The sequence below is a fragment of the Emydura macquarii genome, unplaced genomic scaffold, assembly GCF_026122565.2.
Source record: "Emydura macquarii macquarii isolate MOO-44397 ecotype Brisbane River unplaced genomic scaffold, CSIRO-AGI_Emac_v2 contig_18, whole genome shotgun sequence".
NCBI classification, from domain to species: Eukaryota; Metazoa; Chordata; order Testudines; family Chelidae; genus Emydura; species Emydura macquarii.
In genome coordinates this window covers 10,099,694-10,121,196 of record NW_027130155.1, presented here as the reverse complement: position 1 = coordinate 10,121,196, position 21,503 = coordinate 10,099,694, and the positions used below count along the sequence as shown (strand labels likewise).

The 21,503-nt window shown below is 38.7% G+C and overlaps 1 protein-coding gene across 6 annotated transcripts in view; it reads left to right on the top strand.

Annotated features, from left to right (window-relative positions):
• The window catches only part of RASA2 (RAS p21 protein activator 2), an 86,667-nt gene that overhangs the window by 13,007 nt on the left and 52,157 nt on the right, over positions 1-21,503 (top strand). For 3 of the 6 annotated variants that reach the window (XR_010921751.1, XM_067558106.1, XM_067558226.1), the window contains exons 1-3: positions 3,948-5,128; positions 11,552-11,655; positions 12,682-12,776. Coding sequence is in view for 4 of the 6 variants with exons in the window: in XM_067558106.1 (XP_067414207.1) it covers positions 4,920-5,128; positions 11,552-11,655; positions 12,682-12,776 (408 nt within the window). In the remaining 2 variants the exon portion in view is untranslated. Of the gene's footprint in view, positions 1-3,947; positions 5,129-11,551; positions 11,656-12,681; positions 12,777-21,503 lie in introns of those variants that run through there. The other 3 variants (XM_067558159.1, XM_067558275.1, XM_067558370.1) reach the window with 2 other exon arrangements.

Here is a 21,503-nt window from a genome sequence, read left to right as displayed (position 1 = left end):
AATTCCCTTTATGCATACCCTTCATTGACTATGAAGAAGTGTTTGACAGCGTTGAGATCAGTGAAGTGCTGAAAGCTTTTGCAGAACAGGGCATCGACACAAATTACATCAAATTACTAAAGGAAGCAAGCTGACTGCACTATGGACATAAATCAGTTTGACACTCTGCTCTGCATCCCAATTTAAAAAAGTGTGAAGCAAGGAGACAGTTTCATTGAAATTCTTCTCTGCCTGCCTCAAAATGGTAATGAGGCAGTTGAACTGGAAGAGTAGAATCAACGTCAGCAAAGAGCTGTTAAATTATCTTTAGATTTGCAGATGATATTGTGTTTGATTGCAAAATACACTATCAAACTACAGAAAATCCTTCAAGAACTCAATGCAAAAAGCAGCTGAGTTGGACTGAAAATGAACTGCTCCAAAACGAAATTTATGCCATCTGATGCCCTGCCAAAAGCCCAAATAACAGTTAAGGGAAAACAAATAGAAAAAATTGAACAATACATTTATTTGGGCCAATATATTAATATGCGCCATGATCAGGAAGGCGAACTCTCGCAAAGAAAGCCGGTTAGCGCATATTTAATACTATCAAGGATGTTCTCCAAGGAAAAATCAATAAGGCAACACACGCCAACCTCTTCAAATCAGCAGTACTTCCAGCAGTGTTGTACGGCAGCAAAATATGTGCGTTGACAAAGATAGAAGAGCAACAATTGTCCATCACAGAGAGGCTGATGGAAAGAAGAATTCTGGGGACTTCAATCTGCGACCAAATCCCCAATAATGTGTTTAGCATGCAGGATGTGGTTGAAAGCAGGTATAATAAAATACGATGGGTTGGGCATATAGATAGGCTCACTGACAACTGATGGAGTGCAGCTGTCGCTGAGTGGTACCCACGGGAACTGAAACAACCACTTGGCCGACCTCTAAAGAGAGAGGAAGGTTTTTGTTTTGTTTTTTTGATGGTTTTTTTTGTGAAAAGGCCTGGCCACACATGAAGAAGGAAGGCCAGGATAAGAGAAGAATGGAAGACATGCATTGGCCATGGGTCACTTGCTGGTGGATTCTCTGTACCTTGAAGTCTTTAAATCTTTATTAGGCTGGGGTCTATTACAGGAGTTGGTGGGTGAAATTTTGTGGTCGGTTTTTGTGCAGGAGGTCCGACTAGATGATCATAATGGTCCCTTCTGACCTTCTAGTCTATGGGTCTACGTGTTGTGATCGGTGCAGTCTGTACAAGGGCTGAAGAACTGATTTGATCAAAGTGAGTGATATATTTCACACTAATCTAAATTAACCAGAAAAGCAGGTATGGCACACAAATTGATAATCAGTGTCCTCAACAGTTTCAGTCACTAGGCCAACCTGACTGACTGAAATTTAGTTAAGTCAAAATAAATAAAATGTTGTTCTTATGCATTTTATTTTTCACTGTTTGGGTCATTTTTGTTTCTTTCACAGTTTGTATTATGATTTTTAGCATTTTGAATGTAAAATCAAATGAGACATATTTACATTATCACTTTTCAGCATGGAACCATGCTTCAGCTCAGCATATCCCGAACTTTTTTGAAAGCCTTCCTTCAGAAAAATAATTGCATCCTCTGCCCATAGAAGCCTCATCATGTTATCTTAAAGATCTACCCATCTTAACTGGTACATCTCACATCTTCTGATCCCATCCATCTCCAAAAGCTAATTCTTTGCTCCTTGGGAAATGCTGATGTGGATGTTCATAAATATGATGCTTTCCCTCCTTACATATTTTAAGCAATAAAATAGGTAGCCAAGTTAACTTTTTAAGGACTGTCACTCCCATCCTAAATTGCGTGCATTGACGAGCTCCGCATTGGTTGTGCTGTCTTCACATTTTGAAGTTGGGGGGAGGTTCTGGGGGTGACTTTTGCAAATATAACAACAAGAGACTCTTTAAGAAAAGCTGAGACTTTTTTTTTTTTTTTTTTTTAAAGATGAAAGTTGTGAAGTTGAGGCAAAAACTTAGTAAGATTCATGGATGGATTGGACACTTTACATGGATAATGAAAATATTCAGAGTTATAACAGTTACTGCTAAGAAAATGCTTGGAAGGGATGTTAAACCTCATGCTTCTATGTTTAAGACAATCCAATAATTAAAAGGGATTAGGATGAGCCCTTTATTAGGGGAGATTATCCTACATTTGCCTACTACAGGATTTCTTGCACTTTGCTGTGAAGCATCTGATGCTTGCCACTGAGTGAGACAGTATACTAATCTAGATTGACTATGGATCTGATCCGGTGTGGCAATCCCTATGTTGCTAAGGCAAATAATTGAGATCCCCTTGCACTGTACCCCAGTTAGTCTTTCTCATGCTCCCAGACAGATGCAGCCCACACTTCTAAAAGTGCTGCTTTAAGAAGTGAAACAAAATGGTTCTGAAGTACTGTTTGGATATCTGTGGGATATTTGGGGGTAAGGGATGTGCATATAGTGGTGGTAATGAAAGTTTTATTCTTTGAGTTTGAGGTCACTTTGTTACTCACAAGTGTAGTTGTGCTAGTCATCCCAATGAATACCAGTAAAACCTATATACTACATCATGTATGCTGTATTCACTACACAATTTAGGAATGTTAACTAAAAAAAAAAACAAAAAAACCCACTCCCCCCCTTTTATCTGCCCTCTCCTAACTGTAAAACCAGACTGTTTTCATTACTATGAGTAACTGTATGAACCTTGCAGAGAGAAGAAAATAATACATCTTAAAAACCACTAAAATTATTTAAAATAGGTTTTTCATACATATCTTGATTTTATTCCTTCATAGATATATGTACACATACCTCACAGGCATGGATAGACATCACTGCCATAAATGGAGTAGTTGTGCTAGCTGTGTGATGAATCACATGTATCACATACCTTTGCATGCCCTCTGCCCGTTTATCTACCTCTAGCAAAGCTACATCTAATGCTCTAAAATGCCAAGCAATTTCAAACTGTTTTTTAAAAAAAGGGGGGGGGGGAGCAAAAATAGTGCTAAAACTATAATATAGGTCCATAATTTTCAAAATGTATTTTTTTTCTGTAAAAGTGGCATATTTAGATTATATGGTGTTTATATACAGTTTTTATTGGTAATTAGGATGACCTGCATATTCTAACTGGTCTACTCATGCATGTTTATTGGAAACTACATTAAAAATTATATCACATTTCAGTAGAGGCACTGCAGGGATTACTAGCTGGAATTTCGTAGAATTTTTCTTCCTCTCAAACAAATACTAGTTTTGACACCATATAATAAGTGACATTTTGTCACTAATGTTTCTTGCTAGGGCTTTCCATAACATCAGTTGACTCTAACCTTGTATTTTTGGTTTTTACTTTTTTGGGTTTTAATAAAACTTATAACTCCTTAACACTTCTCTGTGTGGTGGGTTGGGTTAAGGGACATATCTGCCTTTTTTTTTTTTCTTTTTTTCTTTAAGAAGTCAATGTAGCAGTCACTGACATTCCTAGGGACAGAGGTCTTTAACTACAGAACAGTTAGAGCAGTGATGGTATGTGCTTCCCCACTAATGATTTTGAATCCCAACTTGGAGAGATCACTTTCCATTACTATTTAGTTATCACTGCTGAGACTGCCAGTTGTGGCCTTTTAGGAGGTGGACATTTTGTCCACTTGCAGCTGGATTAAGACCAGCAACAGCCTTTACAAAATCTTCCGGCCCTCCCTATCTAGGTAAGCAATTTCACTTACAGTCACTACTGTGATTAGGTCCATGTATCTCAAGGATTTTTAAAATAGATGATGTAAATTCTATTCATCTTACTTCCAAGTCTATAGGAAAATTAATCTAATTAATTTATAGGTTTTGGATATATATTTGGATGTGAAGAATTTTATTGTATGGGAGAAAGTGACAACCAGTACTGGAGCGGGGGAGGGGGGAATCTACTTCTCAGTTTCAGCACCAAGATGGAGACAAGACACCCAGCAACAAATAGACCATGCTGAAACCAAGCCAGTTAGCCATAAGGAGAATTGACAGAAATCAGAGTCTTTTATGACTTCTCCACTTCTCTGAAATTGCTGTCACTGAAATCTTGAATGACATATTCCCAGTCAAATACAAGAGCTTTTACTCACATTCTTCAGCCTTTTGACACCATTAATCCTGTCCTTTATTGGCTTTCCAAGCTACTTGCTCCTCTTTCTATTGCCCTCTATCAGTAAGGTATTATTTTTGTCCCCCAATGGCTAGGAAAATAAATTCTATTCTTTCTTACTGAGAATACATTGATACTGTTAAATAAAAATAGTTCATGGTTGCATACCAACTGGAGCTTCAGTGATTAAGATTTTCTGTAATGGACTGGGCAGGGGGGGAGAGAGAGTGCGTGTGTGTTTTAAAAAAAAAAAAAAAAAAAAAAAAAAAATCAACATTTCAGCCAAATTGTATATTCATCTTATGACTTGCAGCCAAATCATTGCATACGACATCTCTAGAAAAAGTGCAGATGTTGCAGGAAGTGGTGTTAATGAATCAGTGTTATCATTTTTCTGAGTTAGTAGTGAAGCATTTCTTTAGTGTAGTTTGCTTTTCGGGTAGTTTACTTCTGGATAAAATACAAGAAGTCTTGGCTACTTGTGATTAAATATCTATGGCAATTTTTCCAAGAGTAGGGAATGACTGATAGGCTTCTTTATATCAATTTCCCCATAAGCTTTGATTATGTATGGTATATTAAGTCCTTGTAATAAAACTGCTTTACTGTGTACTGGTAAACAGCTGCCTCATGCCATCCAGAAGTGACTCCATTACAGTAGTGGGTGAAGTAATTCCTTTGCGTATAATACCTTGCGATCATTTCGGATGAAAAATACTATATAAATGTGTAAATGACTAGATATACAAGTAATTTATGTGTTTGACAATACCTAAGATTTTAGTGGCAGGTAACCTTATTTTTTGTGGGGTTTTTTGTTTAAAATTTCTTCATTGTTTATTACCAGGTGAAGCCAAAAATCTAGTGCCATACTCTGGACCCAATAAAATGAGAGACTGTTTCTGTACCATAAACTTGGACCAAGAAGAAGTTTTTCGTACCCAGGTGGTTGAGAAATCTTTAAGGTACATCTAAATTTTTAGACTAAGTTTCTGTGAACTAACTTCACGGCTGTTTGGGATAAATACATTGTCTTGTGTGGTTTTTTTTATTGTAGTTCTTCCATTCCTCTCTCTCTCCACCCCATAATACAAAACTTCTGCCTAACTCCTGTCTTTCATTCTTCTTGTTTTCTGAGTAGTTTCCCATCTACTGTGTGTGTGGTGTATTGGTTTGGTTTTTTTTTTTTTAATGGGAGTTGAGTTTTGTCAAATCACTGCCATCTGACTTATAAATCTTGAGAGTAACTAAAATTAAAACAACTAGTTAAATACTACATGTGTAGTGCTTTTGAAAATAAACAAACGCCTACTTTATACTGAAAATTCTTGCGCAACCAACTTCTGTTCCTTTGGTCAGCTGAACATTGTTCTTGCTCAGGATATTTTTAATGGAAAGAAGGCTCTGCTGCTTCTTTGGTCTCTTCTGCAATTTACTATTTCTGCCTTCTGTATTCATTATTCAGCATTTGGAATTATGCTTTGGAATCTGAGTCCTTCGGAACCCGTTTGTAGAGTACAGAGTCTCAAATTTTCCAACTCAGTCTTGTTTCATTTGTGGTGGCTCCTTATTTGATATTGATAACATTGAAATTCTTGTTTCTTGGATGTGTAACCTATGGTAACAGTATAGTATAGTTCTTCAGTACCTAGACCCAGTATAGCTCTGATGCAATAGTAACATTAAGAGTTCTAATGAGTCATGTCCCTTATCTCAAATAGTAGAGCTCATGCTTTTGGAACTGGAGGTTCCTGATTAGTCCCCACAGGTGAGTAATTTAGGGGAATTATTACAGCTGCATCCTACAGGATACCTAAATGTTAAGTGTGGTGAGTTTGGGCAGATGTCTTACCCCTTAGTTAGTTAAAAACATATGAACAAACAAAAGAAGCTTTAATCCAATTGTTGGCATTGATCTAGTTCTTTCTGTTGCCTGCAGTTTTCTTTGTTGCTGTTCTTTTGAAGCATGCATCAAAATACTTGCTTTCCAGGAGTGAGAATCCTGCCCATATGGCAAACTTTAAAGAACAGAAAACTCTGCTTTTCTGAAAGTATCACCTACTTCAATGATCCCTAGAAAAAGGCCCATGGAACTTGCTACGCTCTGAAAGTTTCTGAATCCCTAAGGGCAACAGTTGCAGTAGGAGCATGAGCCAGCTACTGGTGGTCAGTGTCCCCATGGAGTTTAACTGTTACTCTTGCAATCTTCCTAATCCATCTGGATCTGTAGTCTCCTCAGATTAAAATGAGTTGATCAGAAAAACTAAACGGATAGAGAAGTTAGTGCCTCCAAGATAAAACATTAAAGATAAACCATTACCTTAATATTTTCCCTCCAAACCAGGGAGTGAAGGGGTGGGTGGTGTTGAAAGAGAATCTTTCAAGATACCTTCAGAGGGCAGAATTACAAGGAGGTGGTAGCAAGGGAAGGGTATGTCTACATGACAAACTTTTGCCCATACAATTTACGTTGGCGTAAAACTGCCACAGTTAATATATTGCTTGTGTGCATGCATACTTGGCTCCTGGCATCAGTGCTCTGCACTTGCACCAATAGTGTTTTGTTTTGATGCACAGTCTAGTGCACCATGAGTAAATATCTCAGTGTACAACTCGCCACCATCCAGTGCACTCTCTCTTTTGGGAAGTTTTAGCAATGCAGGGTGGGGCAGAAACAAGTCATGTAGGGGTGGCTAAGACTGCAGGGTCAAGTTCCCATTATGCAGCTTTCTCCACTCCATAATACCATCTCTATCTCATAATTTTCGTGTGTATTTCAAAAATCCCACAAACCTGCGTAGGACTTCTTGTTGCTGTCTGCCACTTCTCACAGAAGCACAGAGCCTGCACAGTTCTGCACTATAGTCTCAACACTGTAAGCATAGGATGCATGATCGTCCGGTATTCGGAGAGCTGCAAAAAAGCCGCGGAGAACATGACCATTTCCTGGAGGTCAGATTGCTGTGGGACGTAGTGAGAACCTATTCATGATTGCCGATGGTGTACATGGAGCACCTGATAACGGTGGAACACTGCTTCTGGACCCAGGAAACAAGCTCTGACTGGTGGGATCACATCGTAATGCAGGCTTGGGATGACAAGCACTGGCTGCAGAACTTTTGGATGCGCAAGGCCACGTTCCTGGATTTGTGTACTGAGCTCACCCCAGCCCTCAAGTGCAGGACACTAAAATGAGAGCTGCACTGACAGCAGAGAAGAAGTGGCAATTGCACTTTGGAAACCAGCAATGCTGGATTGCTACCAGTTATTGGAAAGTTACTTTGGATTTGGAAAATCCACTGTGGGATTCATTGTCATGAAAGTGTGCAGGACCCTTATTTATTTCCTGCTACACAGGACTGTCTTTCTCTATAATGTGTGGGACATAATGGATGGATTTGCAGCAATGGGGTTCCTAAACTGTGGTGATGTGATAGATGGCATAAATATCCATATTTTGGCACCAGGCCACCTTGCCACATAGTACATTGGCAGAAGGAGCTACTTTTCTATGATTATGCAGGTGCTTATGAATTACCGGGATGTTTCACCAACGTCAGTGTTGGGTGGTAAGGGAAGGTGCATGACACTAGCCTCTTTAAGAACATAGGAACGTTCAGAAAGCTACAAGTAGGGACTTGCTCTCCTGACTGACAGGTTACCATTGACGATGTTGAAATGTGAGGAGTGATCCTGGGGGACCCCACCTACCCCTGTCTGATGAAGCTGTACACTAGTCACCTCAATAGCACCAAAGAGATTCTACTACCGTCTCAGCAGGTGCAGAATGACAGTTGAATGTGCTTTTGGTAGACTGAAGGGGCACTGGCATTTTTTGTTCACAAGATTGAATCTCCATGAGAAAAATATCCCAGTGGTTATATCTGCCTGCTGTATCCTGCATAGTATCTGTGAAGCAAAGCAGGAAAAATTGCTGTTGGTGTGGAGGTGGAGTTTGAACAGCCAGATATAAGGGCTGTCAGAAGAGCTCAAGGTGGCTTTAAAAGAGCACTAACAGCGAGCCATCATAATGTGTTGTGGATATTCTGTTTTCTACCTGCCTCTGCAGTTTGGGGGCCTGTTAGGAAGTGTGTGGTACTTATTACATTTATAGATGTGTAACACTGACCATGCACCTATTTAATTTTGTGGTACTTGATGTACATTTATGATTATTAAACTGTTCCTCACTGATCCTGTGAGTTGTATCAAAGTATACAATCTCAAGTAAGTGGGTGATTTGCAATACCACCAGCCATTCGGTAGCTGGTAGATGAATTATTTTCCAAACAATTACTTTTATTGAGTAACAAATGTCAAAAAATACTCTGTGCAGATTTTAAAAGCAATTACATTAAAACCATAACACATCTATTGAACAAAGCTTAGAGAAGGGGAAGGAACATTCTTGTCCATTTTAGCTATATATACATACACTGACCTATGAGAACCATGGTGAAGCTGTGGTTGGCCTTATTGTCTCCTGGAGTATAGGGATACGGATGTGGCCTCTAATGCCATGTGGGATGTTGAGGGGTGGAGGTGGTTGGGATGTGCTAATCTGGAGTTCTCCATGGACTACAAAGGGAGGCAAACCTGGGTAGGTCCGCAAGAGTGTGCAGCATTTGTATTTGCTGAAAGAGAAGCCCCGTTAAGGCATGTTGTATCTCCCCATCCAACTCCTGGACCTTTCTCCTGTCCACTCTTTCCTTTTCTGTACAGTCTGCAATAGTCAGCCTTTAGGCCCTCTGTTCATGATCTGATGCAGCAGTGGCTTGCAGGATCTCATTGAACATGTCATCTTGAGTCCTGTTCTTTCTCCTCATCTCGCTCAGATGTTCCCTGGGTGTGGAGGGAGAACCCCACGAGCCTGTAACAGCACCAGCCATAGATAAAACGCATAGGTACTATTGTCATTTTGGTCACAATAAAAAGCCAATAGTAAAATTTGGAACTCCCTTCCCTTGCTCCCAAGCAGTTTTAAACCAGATGTGTTTATTGACACTTCTGCTTTTCAGTGCTTGTGCACAGCATCCCTGACAGCTTCAGTCATGGTAAGTATGGCCTGCAAGGGATGAGGGAAATGAGGATGGTATTACTCGGTTGCATGAAACTTCATATAGGGCAGTGGCATTGAATATTGGCACCATTTTCCACAGGCTGTGGTGATTTTTCTGACATCTCACTCCTGAGGGTAACAAAGGCACAGAGAGAATAGCTGCTGCAGGTGTCCTGAAGCTGACTAGGCCTGTATGCTGTTAACCTGTGTACTACAAAATGGTGCCTGCTGAAGTTGTTGCCGATTGGTGTGGGAAAATGTCCTGCCATGGAGGAAGAAATAAGGCTGCCATCCCTTGAAACCTTTTTGGAGAGGATTGCAGAATACCACTATGGAAATTTCATTGAGATTTCTCAGGAGAATTCAAGGAACATCTCTGTATATAAACTGATCCACATAGCTGGCCCCCACTTTGCTCTATCTTTCTCTGTTGTACCAGAAGAGGTATTGGTACAAGTAAGCTAATGAAAAGACAGTAGCTGTGTCCTCTACCAGCAGACCTCTATTAGCTCCATGACTTTATAGAAGCCCTGCCTGTTCCTGCACAGGTGAGCTTCCTCTAATTAGGGCTTTCCTCTCAGCCTTAATTCTTCCAACTTGCAGCCCAATAGGTTAATTGGCCCATCTGGCCTCCATTAACTCCTTTGGGTGAGTGTGGGTGAACACCCCATCACAACAACCTCCATAAAATTAAGTTAAAAGTATTTATACTGAAATTCGTAATGGTACTGAAACCAAATGAGATATTTTATTAATTAGTAGCAGTTGGCACTTACAATGTTACATGTCAGTGTGATTTAATACAATTTATTTATTTTTTTTCCATGAAAAAGAACTTAAGATCTTGGATACCCACTGAGTATTCCTCCAACAGCACACATTTTATATTCATAAAATGGAAAACTTCACTAAAAAGTTAAGACAATTGAATTCCACTGGAACAGTTCCAAACATCAAAACACAATATTACACTTTCTGTACAAATCTATGAAATGCCATAAAACAAGCTGTATTCTAGAAGTAATGAGCCAAAGTGGGATGTACATTAGTAGACAATTGGTGCATGGAAGCTTGAGGCTTGCCCCAATAATCTACTAATGCATATCCTATTGTGGCTTATTGCTATGCTAATTTAAAATACCAAACTAACTCAGAAAACGGGAAACTTGCCATTCTGTGTTGTGCTAGTATTATTAATTGAACTAACTCTTTCCAATTTGCAGCATATTCATAGTAAATGGTGTAGTAAAGTTGCATATTACTAATTTTACAAACTATGCTTGAGTACATTTACTAATTATTTTACAAATTATAAATAAACCTAAACAACAGTGTTCAAATAAAGTGTATTAAAGTAGTATTATAACGTCATTTGCTTGATACATAATAAAATAGTACATCTCTCAGACACTTGTGCAAATTGAGGTCCCACTGTACTACTAACAAGTAATGTAAATTATTTTGTGGGAATGTCCTCTAATTAAATATCTCTGGAAAGAAGTTGACACTAGAATTAGTGATTTTTATTTTATTTATTTATTTATTTATTTATTTATTCATTTTGGAACCTTCAAACCTCAGTCAAGAACTACATATTAGGATATTGACCTGTGAATTTGGGCTTCTCAGGACAGGTGGTTCATGATTTCTGAGAGTAGCCATGAGCACAAAGTAAATGATTGTACAGAGATGAAAAAGAAAAATAAAGCAGTGCAGAAAACAGAACAATGACGTTCTGATCTAGTGGACAAAGAAAGGTTCACCTTCTGCCACAAGGATCAACAACATTCAGATTTCTTCAAACTCATTCCTTTTTCTTCCAAAAAAAAAAAAAAAAATCCTTAGGGTACAGACTCTTTCTGGAAAGATGCATGTAAATATGTTGAAAGAACCTAAATGATTCCTCTGAAATTTTAGTGCTTGACTTAATTTATTTTGATCACTTACATTTACAAATGGCTTTGTTTTAACACTTGAATCTTTATCATAGATCCGAACATACGACTCAGTAGTTATTAGTATAATGTATCACTAGAATATTGTGGCCACAGAAACAAATGATTAAAAACCAAAACATTAAAACTCTGGAGTGCCTCAAAGTTATTTGGTGAATTCGGGCAGGGAAGATTTCCCTTCATAACTTGAACATTCTGGAAAATAGGACTCATGAACTCTGGAGAAGAATCTCTCCTGTATATCATTTATTTTATGGAACATTACCAAAGTGTTCTGGATTAAAATTTAACTTGCTATGTAGGTGTCATCTAAATTCTGTAGTAAAATATTTTGCTGTTACAGTTTCCCCCCCTTTTTTTTTCCCCCCCCCCAGTCCTTTTTTCGGTGAAGAGTTTTACTTTGAGATTCCAAGAACGTTCCAGTGTTTGTCCTTCTATATCTATGATAAGAGCGTTCTACAAAGAGACCTGCGTATAGGTAAGAGCTAGTATGTTTTGTAAATGTTACTGAAAATAACCTTTACTGTTGAAATTATGTAAAATATCTCTTGTTTTTAAGGGTTTTTTGTACATTTTTAGCTCAGCACACAGTTAAAAATACTTATAGTACCTTTCTATGTTGGGTGTAGGAGTCTGCTTAATTTTGTCGTGTTCTAACTTGGTGATTTGGGAGTATGATAGAACAGCTTGATATAACTACTCACTGTATTCAACACATTTCAGAAAAATATGGAAAATTTGTTTTTTCCAATTCCATGCCAACAGAATATTTGGATCATTGCTTGTATTTGTAGATGTGTAGTGGAAATACTGGTTTTACAATTTGAAGACCTCCCAAGAAATTCATTTTTGTCATCAAATGGCTAAAGACTACATATGCTGCAAAATGGTTTACATGAGTAGACTTACCTGATAAAATGGAAGGAAATGAACTGTTCTTTCACTGCATAATTGCCCTTTTGCAGCTGTTTTTGTGAGGACTCTTTTGGATAAATAGTTTCTTTTTAAAAACTCTAGTTAACAGTGTTCAGTGGAAATAGTCACTTCACATAACTTGAATTGAGGAAGGAAATACTTTGTGCCAGCAGACCAGATAATTTGGTATAATAGCTTTTCAAATACCAATCAGTAGTGCAAAAGCCATCGACCTTCTAATTTTTTCTGTTTTTAAACATTCTTCAGCACCTTTATTGTTTCTTAAACATTTATTTTGTTTAGCATTTAAAGGGACATGTTAACCTTTTTTCAGACAGAAGTTTGATTTTTATTTTATCCAGTATTGTTTTGTGTCTCTTATTTGTGTGGGGTTTTTACACAGCATCAAAGGAGAAAAAAGTATTTTAAAAATTATAGTACATTTGACAGTTTTTGTGTTTTACAATGTTTAAATGACTTCTTAAAAAAATGATTAGATTTTAAATTGAAGTTGTCTCTTTTTAAAATCAATATCTAATCCTTCAATGGGAGAGTGAGATTCTTACATTATCGCACTCTTTTTCTGTAGGAAAGGTAGCAATCAAAAAAGAGGACTTGCGCAAATACACCAGCAAAGAGACATGGTTTTTACTTCAGCCTGTTGATTCTAATTCAGAGGTCCAGGTAACTATTAATCTTAAAGTAAAGAGAAAATGTTACAGATATTTTACTGTAGCTAGAACTTTCAACATAAGCATTTTTAGGAGCTATATAAAACTTTGTCAGATGGATGGAGAGCACCTGAGTAATTTCTGTAACTTTTTAAATGCTTGCTTCATTTCTAATAATAATATGCATTTCTGAAATAGATATGTTACATTGTTTCTCATGACACTTTTCAAGATGTAGCATGACTGAGAGAACAATTTTGATAGGAAAATTATAGCAACTGTTTGCGGATATATTTCTGAAAAGGATAGTGTATAAGAGGCATGTGCCTGCAGTGAAAAGGGGTGAAGAACTGGGAAACATATTAAGTTGTTTTGTTTTTTCCATTTAAGTATCTTGGTAGTATAGCACAGTATTTGATTTATGTAACTTGAAAGGGTTTGTTTGTTTTTTTTTTTTAAAGACCTCAGGGTTGGAGTATTTTGGGGGTTCCCTTCCTAGGGAATTTGTTTTAAGTACCTGACACAATGTATTCCAAAAACAATAGCTTTTCTCTTCAGAGGTGTATTTGAGCCTCTGAATAAAGTTCTGCTGGCAGGGTTGTCTTAGCAGCACCAGCAGCAGAAATGAGTTGGACTCTATTGCAAGCAGGGAAATAGCATTAGTTCTCCTCCTTTTAGACTGATGGGAAAATTCAACAGGAGGCACTTGAGAACCTTCTTTACCACAGCAGCAATGTTTTAACCATATAGTTTAAACCTTTAGTACAATTTTCCCAAACTTATGCAAAGGCAGGACTCTTAAATTTTCTCAGTTAACCCTTCAGTTAATCTGGTCTGGAGGATTAAACTTTCTGCAAATGAAAATCTCACCCAGAGAGTCCCATAATAGGATAGACATGTTAATGCCCAGAATTAGCCACTTGTGCATTGTAAACCTAGTCCGGTAAGATTTGCATTACCTAGGTATGCAGGTAGACTCAGAATTGTGTGCCCAAATTCGTTGGAAAATCTGTTTTTATGCAAAGAAACATCTGAATTAATATCATATACTATTAGAACAAACTAAGACAGGCTTAATTTAGTTGTCTCATTCTTCCCCCAATACCATGTTGGTGCTAATCAACCATTCCCTTCTCCCAGAAATACATGCAGAATTGTCGCTCCTTATTTGGTGTAAGTAGTGTCACACTTGATTCTTATTTGCAAAAAAATATGTGGAAATACAGGAGCTTGCTTTTAGCTGTATACTCTACATATATTAGTAAGGCAAATATGAAGGTGTTCATAAACAACTTTAGTGTACGGTGTTCAAGATACAGAAAAGTGGCAAACTTTGCTCTCTCAAATATCAACAATGTAGGAAATGTTCATGTCTTCCAAAAGTGTAGACAATCACTTGAAAATGCTGCTTTTTCTGTACAATACACTCTTCAGACTATGCATTTAGCCATCTATTCTCTGCTCCTTTCCCGCCTGACTCCTCCCTGTCCGTAACTCTGGGTATGTCTACACTGACGGCGGCAAAGTCGCCGCCGTCAGATCGACTTGCCTGGATCGACTGAGCGGTCAGTGTAGACCCGCTCGATTGATCAGGAAGTCCAAATGGCGCAGTGCTGTGAAGACACCGCGCAGAACAGAAGTACAGTAGTCGACGGGAATTACGGAAGCGACTCTGTGTAGCTTGCGTGACTGCCGCCGAATCGCCAGGTAAGCGTACACCAGGCCTCTGAGTGCAACTGGATGACATGGCACTGAAGTAGCATATCATCTTTTGATGTGTTTAGGATACACTTATGCTCGTGTGCTTTTTTTTCTTTTCTACCTTTATTTGAGTGAAGCTGTGCTTACCATATGCTCTGATATATTACCTAAATTTCACACACAGGCAAAATGTTGGCCATCACTAGTATAATAATAGTTAATGCCTATATAGGAAATGTCAGCAGTGGAGATACTAATTCTAATTAACTATAGAGATTTCTGTGTTCTGGTGTACAACTTTCAGATGCAGAAAAACTACATGGGGTCATGAAGTACTTTGACATTCTTATTTATTATTTTCTTACTAACAAACTTATCTTGATTTCTTTTACATTATACTACCAGCAATTCATTTTACAGTTTCTGAACAGAGTGCATTGTATGCCACGTGGCTTTTAGATAAGTGAAAATAACTGTGCAAAACATCACAGTATTTCAACAAATTTTGACTAGTCGTAGAACCACTCAAAAATATTGAATATAAACTAGAATTAAATTCTAGGTGCCTCCATAAAAATCTCACTGAATCCTGATAAATCTTCCATAGAAAAGTAAATCCAGAGCAGAGAACCAGATGGTAATGCCAGAGCAAGTATCTTTATGAAATAAGAAGTACTTATTAAATCCTCTGAGGACAGATTTAAGACTTCTCTAAGGCAAGAAGCTAGGGCAATACTGCTAAGATAGAGACAGTAGATCTAGATCTGCAAACCTGTGGTTCTAATAGCTCTGTGCTGACTGGCCTAAGATGGCGATTTGGAGCACAGAAAGCTAAAAGCTCTGAAAAAAATAAAGGCAATATCTATCTTGGGTTTTAACATAAGGCTTTGTATACATTTTTAATTTGTGGGCTAAAACCAAAGTCAGTCTTGAAGCACATTAGTAGGTTTGCTTTATTACAACTTCTTTTCCCCTTCTCTTCCTTGTAGATGTGTAAATAAAGGATAATTTGCCATGACTTTTTTGAATTTCTTGTTTTGTCACAGTCTTTTATAGATCATTTCAATGCACCCATTACTGCAGAATCTAGGTACCATTTAAATTTTCTTTTAACTTAGGCTTGTCTACAGACAAAAGCTGTACTATACCAGTATAGTTAACAGTACAACCCTCTGTAGCATGGATGCAGTTATTCTGATATAAAGGTGTTGTATGCTGATATTATTACACTGGTGAATAATTGTACCCCTAACTGATATCAGATCTTGGACTTTGTTTTTTCAGCTAACATTAAGAACATGACTGACTTAGAACTGTTCATAATTTTTCATCTGAAAAAATTACCTGTTCTCTAGATCTCTCTGGAGAAAGGGAAATTGGAACGTATGTCCCAAGTCGGCTTGCAAGCCTGGCATAGATGCATAGCGCTACAGGAAAGTGATTGGCTGCACATCTTTTCTAAGAATCCTCTCTGTGGGGGCCAAGCCATGTCTCTAGCCTGCATACACTGGTGCAAAAAAGATGGAGCGTGTTAGATGGAGAAGTGTGCACAGCCTCACTTCTCTATCTTTTGATGTTCTTGCCTTCTGTTAGTGTTTAGTGAGGGTCCCCAAGCTAACCAGATTCTGGTGGTTTGGGTTTGTGCGTGCTCACAAGTATTTCCCTGTTAGAGTGGGTGGCATTCTGGCTACTGTGTAAGCAAAGTGTGGGGGATGGTAAGAGAAGAGGTTAGAATTTGAGTTGGAGAAGATTGAAATGTGCTGAGAAGCTGGAATAAGATACTGGTGTATATTTGTATTGGAAGTTTAGTGGAAAATTTGGAGGGAAGCTGCCATTTGGAGATGGAATCTCTAGAACTGGATGGGGAAGTGTGTGTATAGTAACTTTGAAATTAAACATGGGATTATTTGTAATACATGTCAGAGCACTACATCCCAGAGCCCGTACATCTCAGAGCCCCAGAACACCTTCCAATCATTTTGAAAGGCTTGTGTTTACTAAGGCTTTTTCTGAGTGGATAAGTTGAGTTGTGTGTGTTATGTTGGTTTTCTTTGTTTGTTTTTTTGAGGGTTTTGTTTTTGGGGGGACGGGTTGTTGGTTTTGTTTTGTTTTTTGCTTTAAGTCTGTCAAATACTAGAGAACACCCAATGTTCAGATAATTTTATGTTTGTGTGCTTAGAGTCTCTGACATGCACCATATGTAAATTAACCTTCACATCCCTAAACACCAACAGTTAAACTGTTATGAATATTTTTTCCTTTAAAGAATGGGGAAAATAGAAAAGACAGACCTGTTAGCAGGATTGTATTTTAGAGTTCTTTGAGTGATTGTACATGTGCGTTCCCCTTCACTTGTGTGCAATCCCAGTGCACCAGAGTTGGAGATTTTTTTCCCTGCAGTACCCATCAGGGCATGCGTTCTTTGCTGCCTTTGTTCTGTAGCATGATGATATAAATGGTGAAGCTGCCTCCTCCATACTTCATTCTTATTACCCATTATCAGAGGTTGGAGTGTGTTGACTTGCTTCAGCAATCTTTCTCTCATAACATGGAATTTTCTTACCTTTCTGTAAATAGTTGGTACTTACTATTTAGTTTTAAATTAGCATATGTTTCATTTGCTATTTTATTGGAGCATTGGTCCCCTTTTGTTATGGGTCGCTGACTCCCAGTACCAGGATATGCGTTGGTCTCCAAGATTTAAGCCTTGTGCCAGCTGAAAAAAAATATGCCAGTGAGTGAACTTTATTCCACTTGCTTAAAGTTCCTCTGTGAGGGTGACATTAGGGACTGCTGCCAAATTTGTTGGGACTAATAAGCATCAAAAGGCAGAGAAGTGAGGCTGCCCACACACATCCTTATGGAGGCTGCCCTGTGTCCACCCTTCCTGCTTGGGAAGTGCATTGAGTGTTTCAGCATCAGTGTGGAGTGCCCCTCTAGATATTGCCTCCAAACATGGGCATCAGTCCCCTTCCCTGATGTTGAGGAAGAAGCACAAGAGGTGGGATTCATCCAAGAAGCCAAGATTTAAGCCCGCTAAACAATCTAGATCCCTGGTGCCATCCACCAATAAGCACTCAGAAGAACAGGGGAAGAGGTCCTCTGGCATGAAATGCTCCCTGGTGCCAACCTCTTCATATCAGGGATCCTTGGCTCCGGGTTCAGAACCTAGGCCATCTGGACCAGCTTCCACCATGGTGCCAACTACTGTGCAGCAATCTCTACAACAAGTCTCTCTCTCTGTACTAACTATTTCAGAGGAATATGCAAAAATGTGAGATCGACTGTCTTTGATGCAAGAGTTACCGGTGGCATAGGAGACTGCTTGCCTGGTATCAGTGTGTGCACAGACACCAGCTATGGACTTACTTCAGGCTAGTGGCTTGGTACTATAGGGTGATAAAGCATCAGACCATCTAGTGTTTTCTCAGCTGGTGCAGTTTAGGGTAAACCTACCTTGATATCCCTTGATACAGCACCTCTGTGGACAGTGGACTCCATCTTCCTCTGAGTCTGAGGTAGGCTTTTATGCCCCTCCCTCTTGAGAGAAATGATAGAATTCCCCTTCTCCTTCATTGAGGGAATTTCATTACCGGTAGCGACTGCATAACCAGAGAGCTATGAGAAAGAATGTCTTGGAGTACTCATGATTGGGGCCACACCTCATGACCCTACTGGAATCCATGGGAATGCTTCCTCCTTCCGGTTCCTCAACTTTTTAGATCCCTACCACATACCATGAAGAGATTCAGGAGGATGTCATCAGTACCGAGCAAACTCTTAAGGCCTGCACCCTTTGGAACATCCAGCCACTACACTGTAGGAGGATCAGCCTCAGTCTCCTTCTTTTTTTTTTTTTTTTTTTTTTTTAAACATTCATTGTTGTTATCACCTGATGAGACTGTAACTCCTAGAGTTACCAAGATGATTAAAGAGCTTACCAAGACCTTTTAAAGAGAGCAACTGCCTCTCTTATTGTCCCGGTTGAGGTAGTCCAGGAGAGGTCACATAATTTTGTGATATGCTGGATTCCAAAGGCCCTTCTAGAATGGCTCTCACTGTCAAGGAGGCTGTCCTGGAGCCTACAAGATCCCATTAGCAACACCAGCCTCTGCCTGTGACAGCCAAGAGAACCAAGGTGCCATGTCCCTTTTCAAGTATATGAGCATTTTTATTACCATCCTTTGCCAAGTTCCTTGGTTTTCTCAGCAATAAATGAAAGAGTGCATCAGGGCGGCCTCCTTCTATCCTGAAGGACAAAGATGCAAAGAAACTTGACCTTTTTGGTAGAAAGGCTAGCTTTGGAATAAACCTAAGTTTTGTATCTCAAACAAGCAAGTCTTACTAGCCACATATGACTTCTTCTGAAACATGTACTCATGTTCTCAGACACATTCTCAGGATGTCAGGGGGGAATTTCAGGCCGTCTTAGAGGGCAAACTGGTGGCTAGAATCTGCAAGTTGCCTTAGATGGGGCAGATTCAGCAGCCAGAGCTATGGCATCTGAAGTAATTAATGTGCAGAGATTCATGGCTTCCATCATTGGGTCTACTGCAGAAGGTCCAGCAGATAATCCAAGATCTCCCCTTCGCATGTCCTGTGCTCCTCTGCCAGAAGATACATGAGAGGCTTCACAATCTCAAGATTCAAGGGCCATTTTGAAATAATTGGAAATATACATACCTTTTCCTAAATGCAACAATTCCGCCCACAGTCTCTCCAAAGATACTCACTCTTCCTGCTTAGGCAGCCTGACAACTCCAAAACTAGGGGAAGAAACCATAGGAGGATACCTCCATATAATCAGTTTTCTTCCATAGCAGGTTCTTTGAAGCAGTCTGGAAATCGCAAGCAGTCTGACTGCCTTGTCGTGGACAGAACACCAGATTGTATTGTTCCAGTTTCTCCCTCCCTTGTCTTCCAAATGCTAGCAACCCTTTCCAGTTTGATGTCATCTGCACATTCTATAAGTGTACTCTCCACTCCATTATACCTCATTAAGGGACATATTGAATAGTTCCAAACCCGGGACAGACCCTTGCATGATTCCAGTAGATAAGTCTTTACAGTGTGATGGCGAACCATTGATAACTATTCTTTTGAGTAAAGGTTTTTCACCAGCTGTGCACTCATTTTACGGTAATTTTCTTTAGACCACATTTCCCTAGTTTGCTTTTGAAAATGTTTTCTGGACTGTGTCAAAGTATTAGCCTTACTAAAATGATGATGTATCATGTCTATAGCTTCTACCTTATTCATAAGCTTACTAAGCTTGTCAGAAAAGAGGTAATTATTGCATTCTGCTTGGCAGTGGAGAGACCAAAAATGAGGTCAGGTTTTCTAAGCCTATCATATGAAAGGCTAAAAAAACAAACAAACATAGGTATGTTTTAGTCATGAGAAAAAAAGTCTGAGAAGGGGAAGACCTGATAAGTCTTCAAATGTGTTAGGGCTGATAAAGAAGACAGTGATCAATTGTTCTCCATGTCCACTGAAAGTAGGAAAAGAAGTAATGGGCTTAATCTGTAGCAAGGAAGATTTAGGTTAGATATTAGGAAAAACTTTCTAGCTATATGAATATTTAAGCACTGGAATACGTTACCAAGGAGAGAGTGTTGCAATCCCCATCCTTGGAGATTCATAAGAGCAGGTTCTGGGCATACTTGATTCTGCTGCAATGCAGGGAGCAGGACTAGATGACCTCTCCTGGTCCTCTCAGACCTACGTTTGTTTTTCTGTATAATTCGGCTAGCTGCAGGTGTATGGATACAGCTAGCATGGTTCTGCAGCAAAGTTTTCCACTAAGCCACAGTTACAATCTGCTTAACTAGCTTGTTCTGTAAACCATTCACTATGGGTTTTTTAAATCACATAAGTTGTGTAGTCCTTGTATCAGTAATAAATAATATATAAAAATAAATATAAAACTTTTTTTGCAGTTAGCTTTAAACTACCAATGTTACAATACACTATTAATGATAGCCTTTCATTTGGCATTCAAGAGGTCTACTTTCTAAGATTACTGGCATGATCTTGTTTTTTCACACTAAATCTATTTTTGTATGACATGGCTCAAAAATATTTTCTTAATGTTCTTGTCATTCAGTGCATGTAGTAAGTTTTATAAAATACTTCTCAGCCATGGGATAGCTATCCCAAAATAGTTACTTTTGAAATTTCCTTATGAAAGAAACATCTAATCTTCTACCTCTGTTTTCTTCCTCCTATGTGCCCAGTGATGTATGCAGAGGAAAACAACCTTTGCCCTCAAAGGATTTAGAATGAAAACGTTTCATTTTTCTAAAGTGTGTATGTTTTGATGCCAGTGTGCAAATGCCCAGCTAAGGACTTTACTGTCATTATGGGGCAGCAGCAGTAGCTGTGTTAATAGATGAAGTTGTAGCTTTTTTTTCAGTTAAGGGTTTTGGTTTTATTTCTTTATTTATTTTTTTAAAACACTACCTTCCCATCTACTCCCCAATTTCTTCAGAACAGTCTATTCTTTATGAATCTTTACTTGTAGTGTCTCACCATAGAATCTTTTAGCGAACTTTTAGATATTATAAACTTATACATATTTAATCACCGTAACTCTTTAAACCAGTGTTCATAGAACATGTTATCTAATGGAACCAGTTATTGGCTCTTTAATAATAATTTCAACATAAAACTTTGAGAACTGTTTGTATTCTGCATTGCCAAGCTTCAACTCTAACTTTTTTTATTTTAAATAACTTGCGAGAAATGTGTTCTTTCCAGAGTGGAGAGAGCACTAGGCTATCTGCATTGTTTAGCTTCGTTGGTGCAAACCCTAATGTGCCTGATTCAAAAGTGTGAACTGGAGGAGAATTGGATAAGTGACTAGCATGTAGTGGGTAGCTGGTGCATTTTTGCGTAAACTGTAACATAATATAAAGTCAAGGGCATACATAGCTTGCACTGTGAAAATTGAAGATGCATGGTGCACAACGAGACCCGAAAAAGCCCAGGAGATAATTGGAACTTCCTCAAGTGAAGCATCAAATGTTTCAGAGCTTAC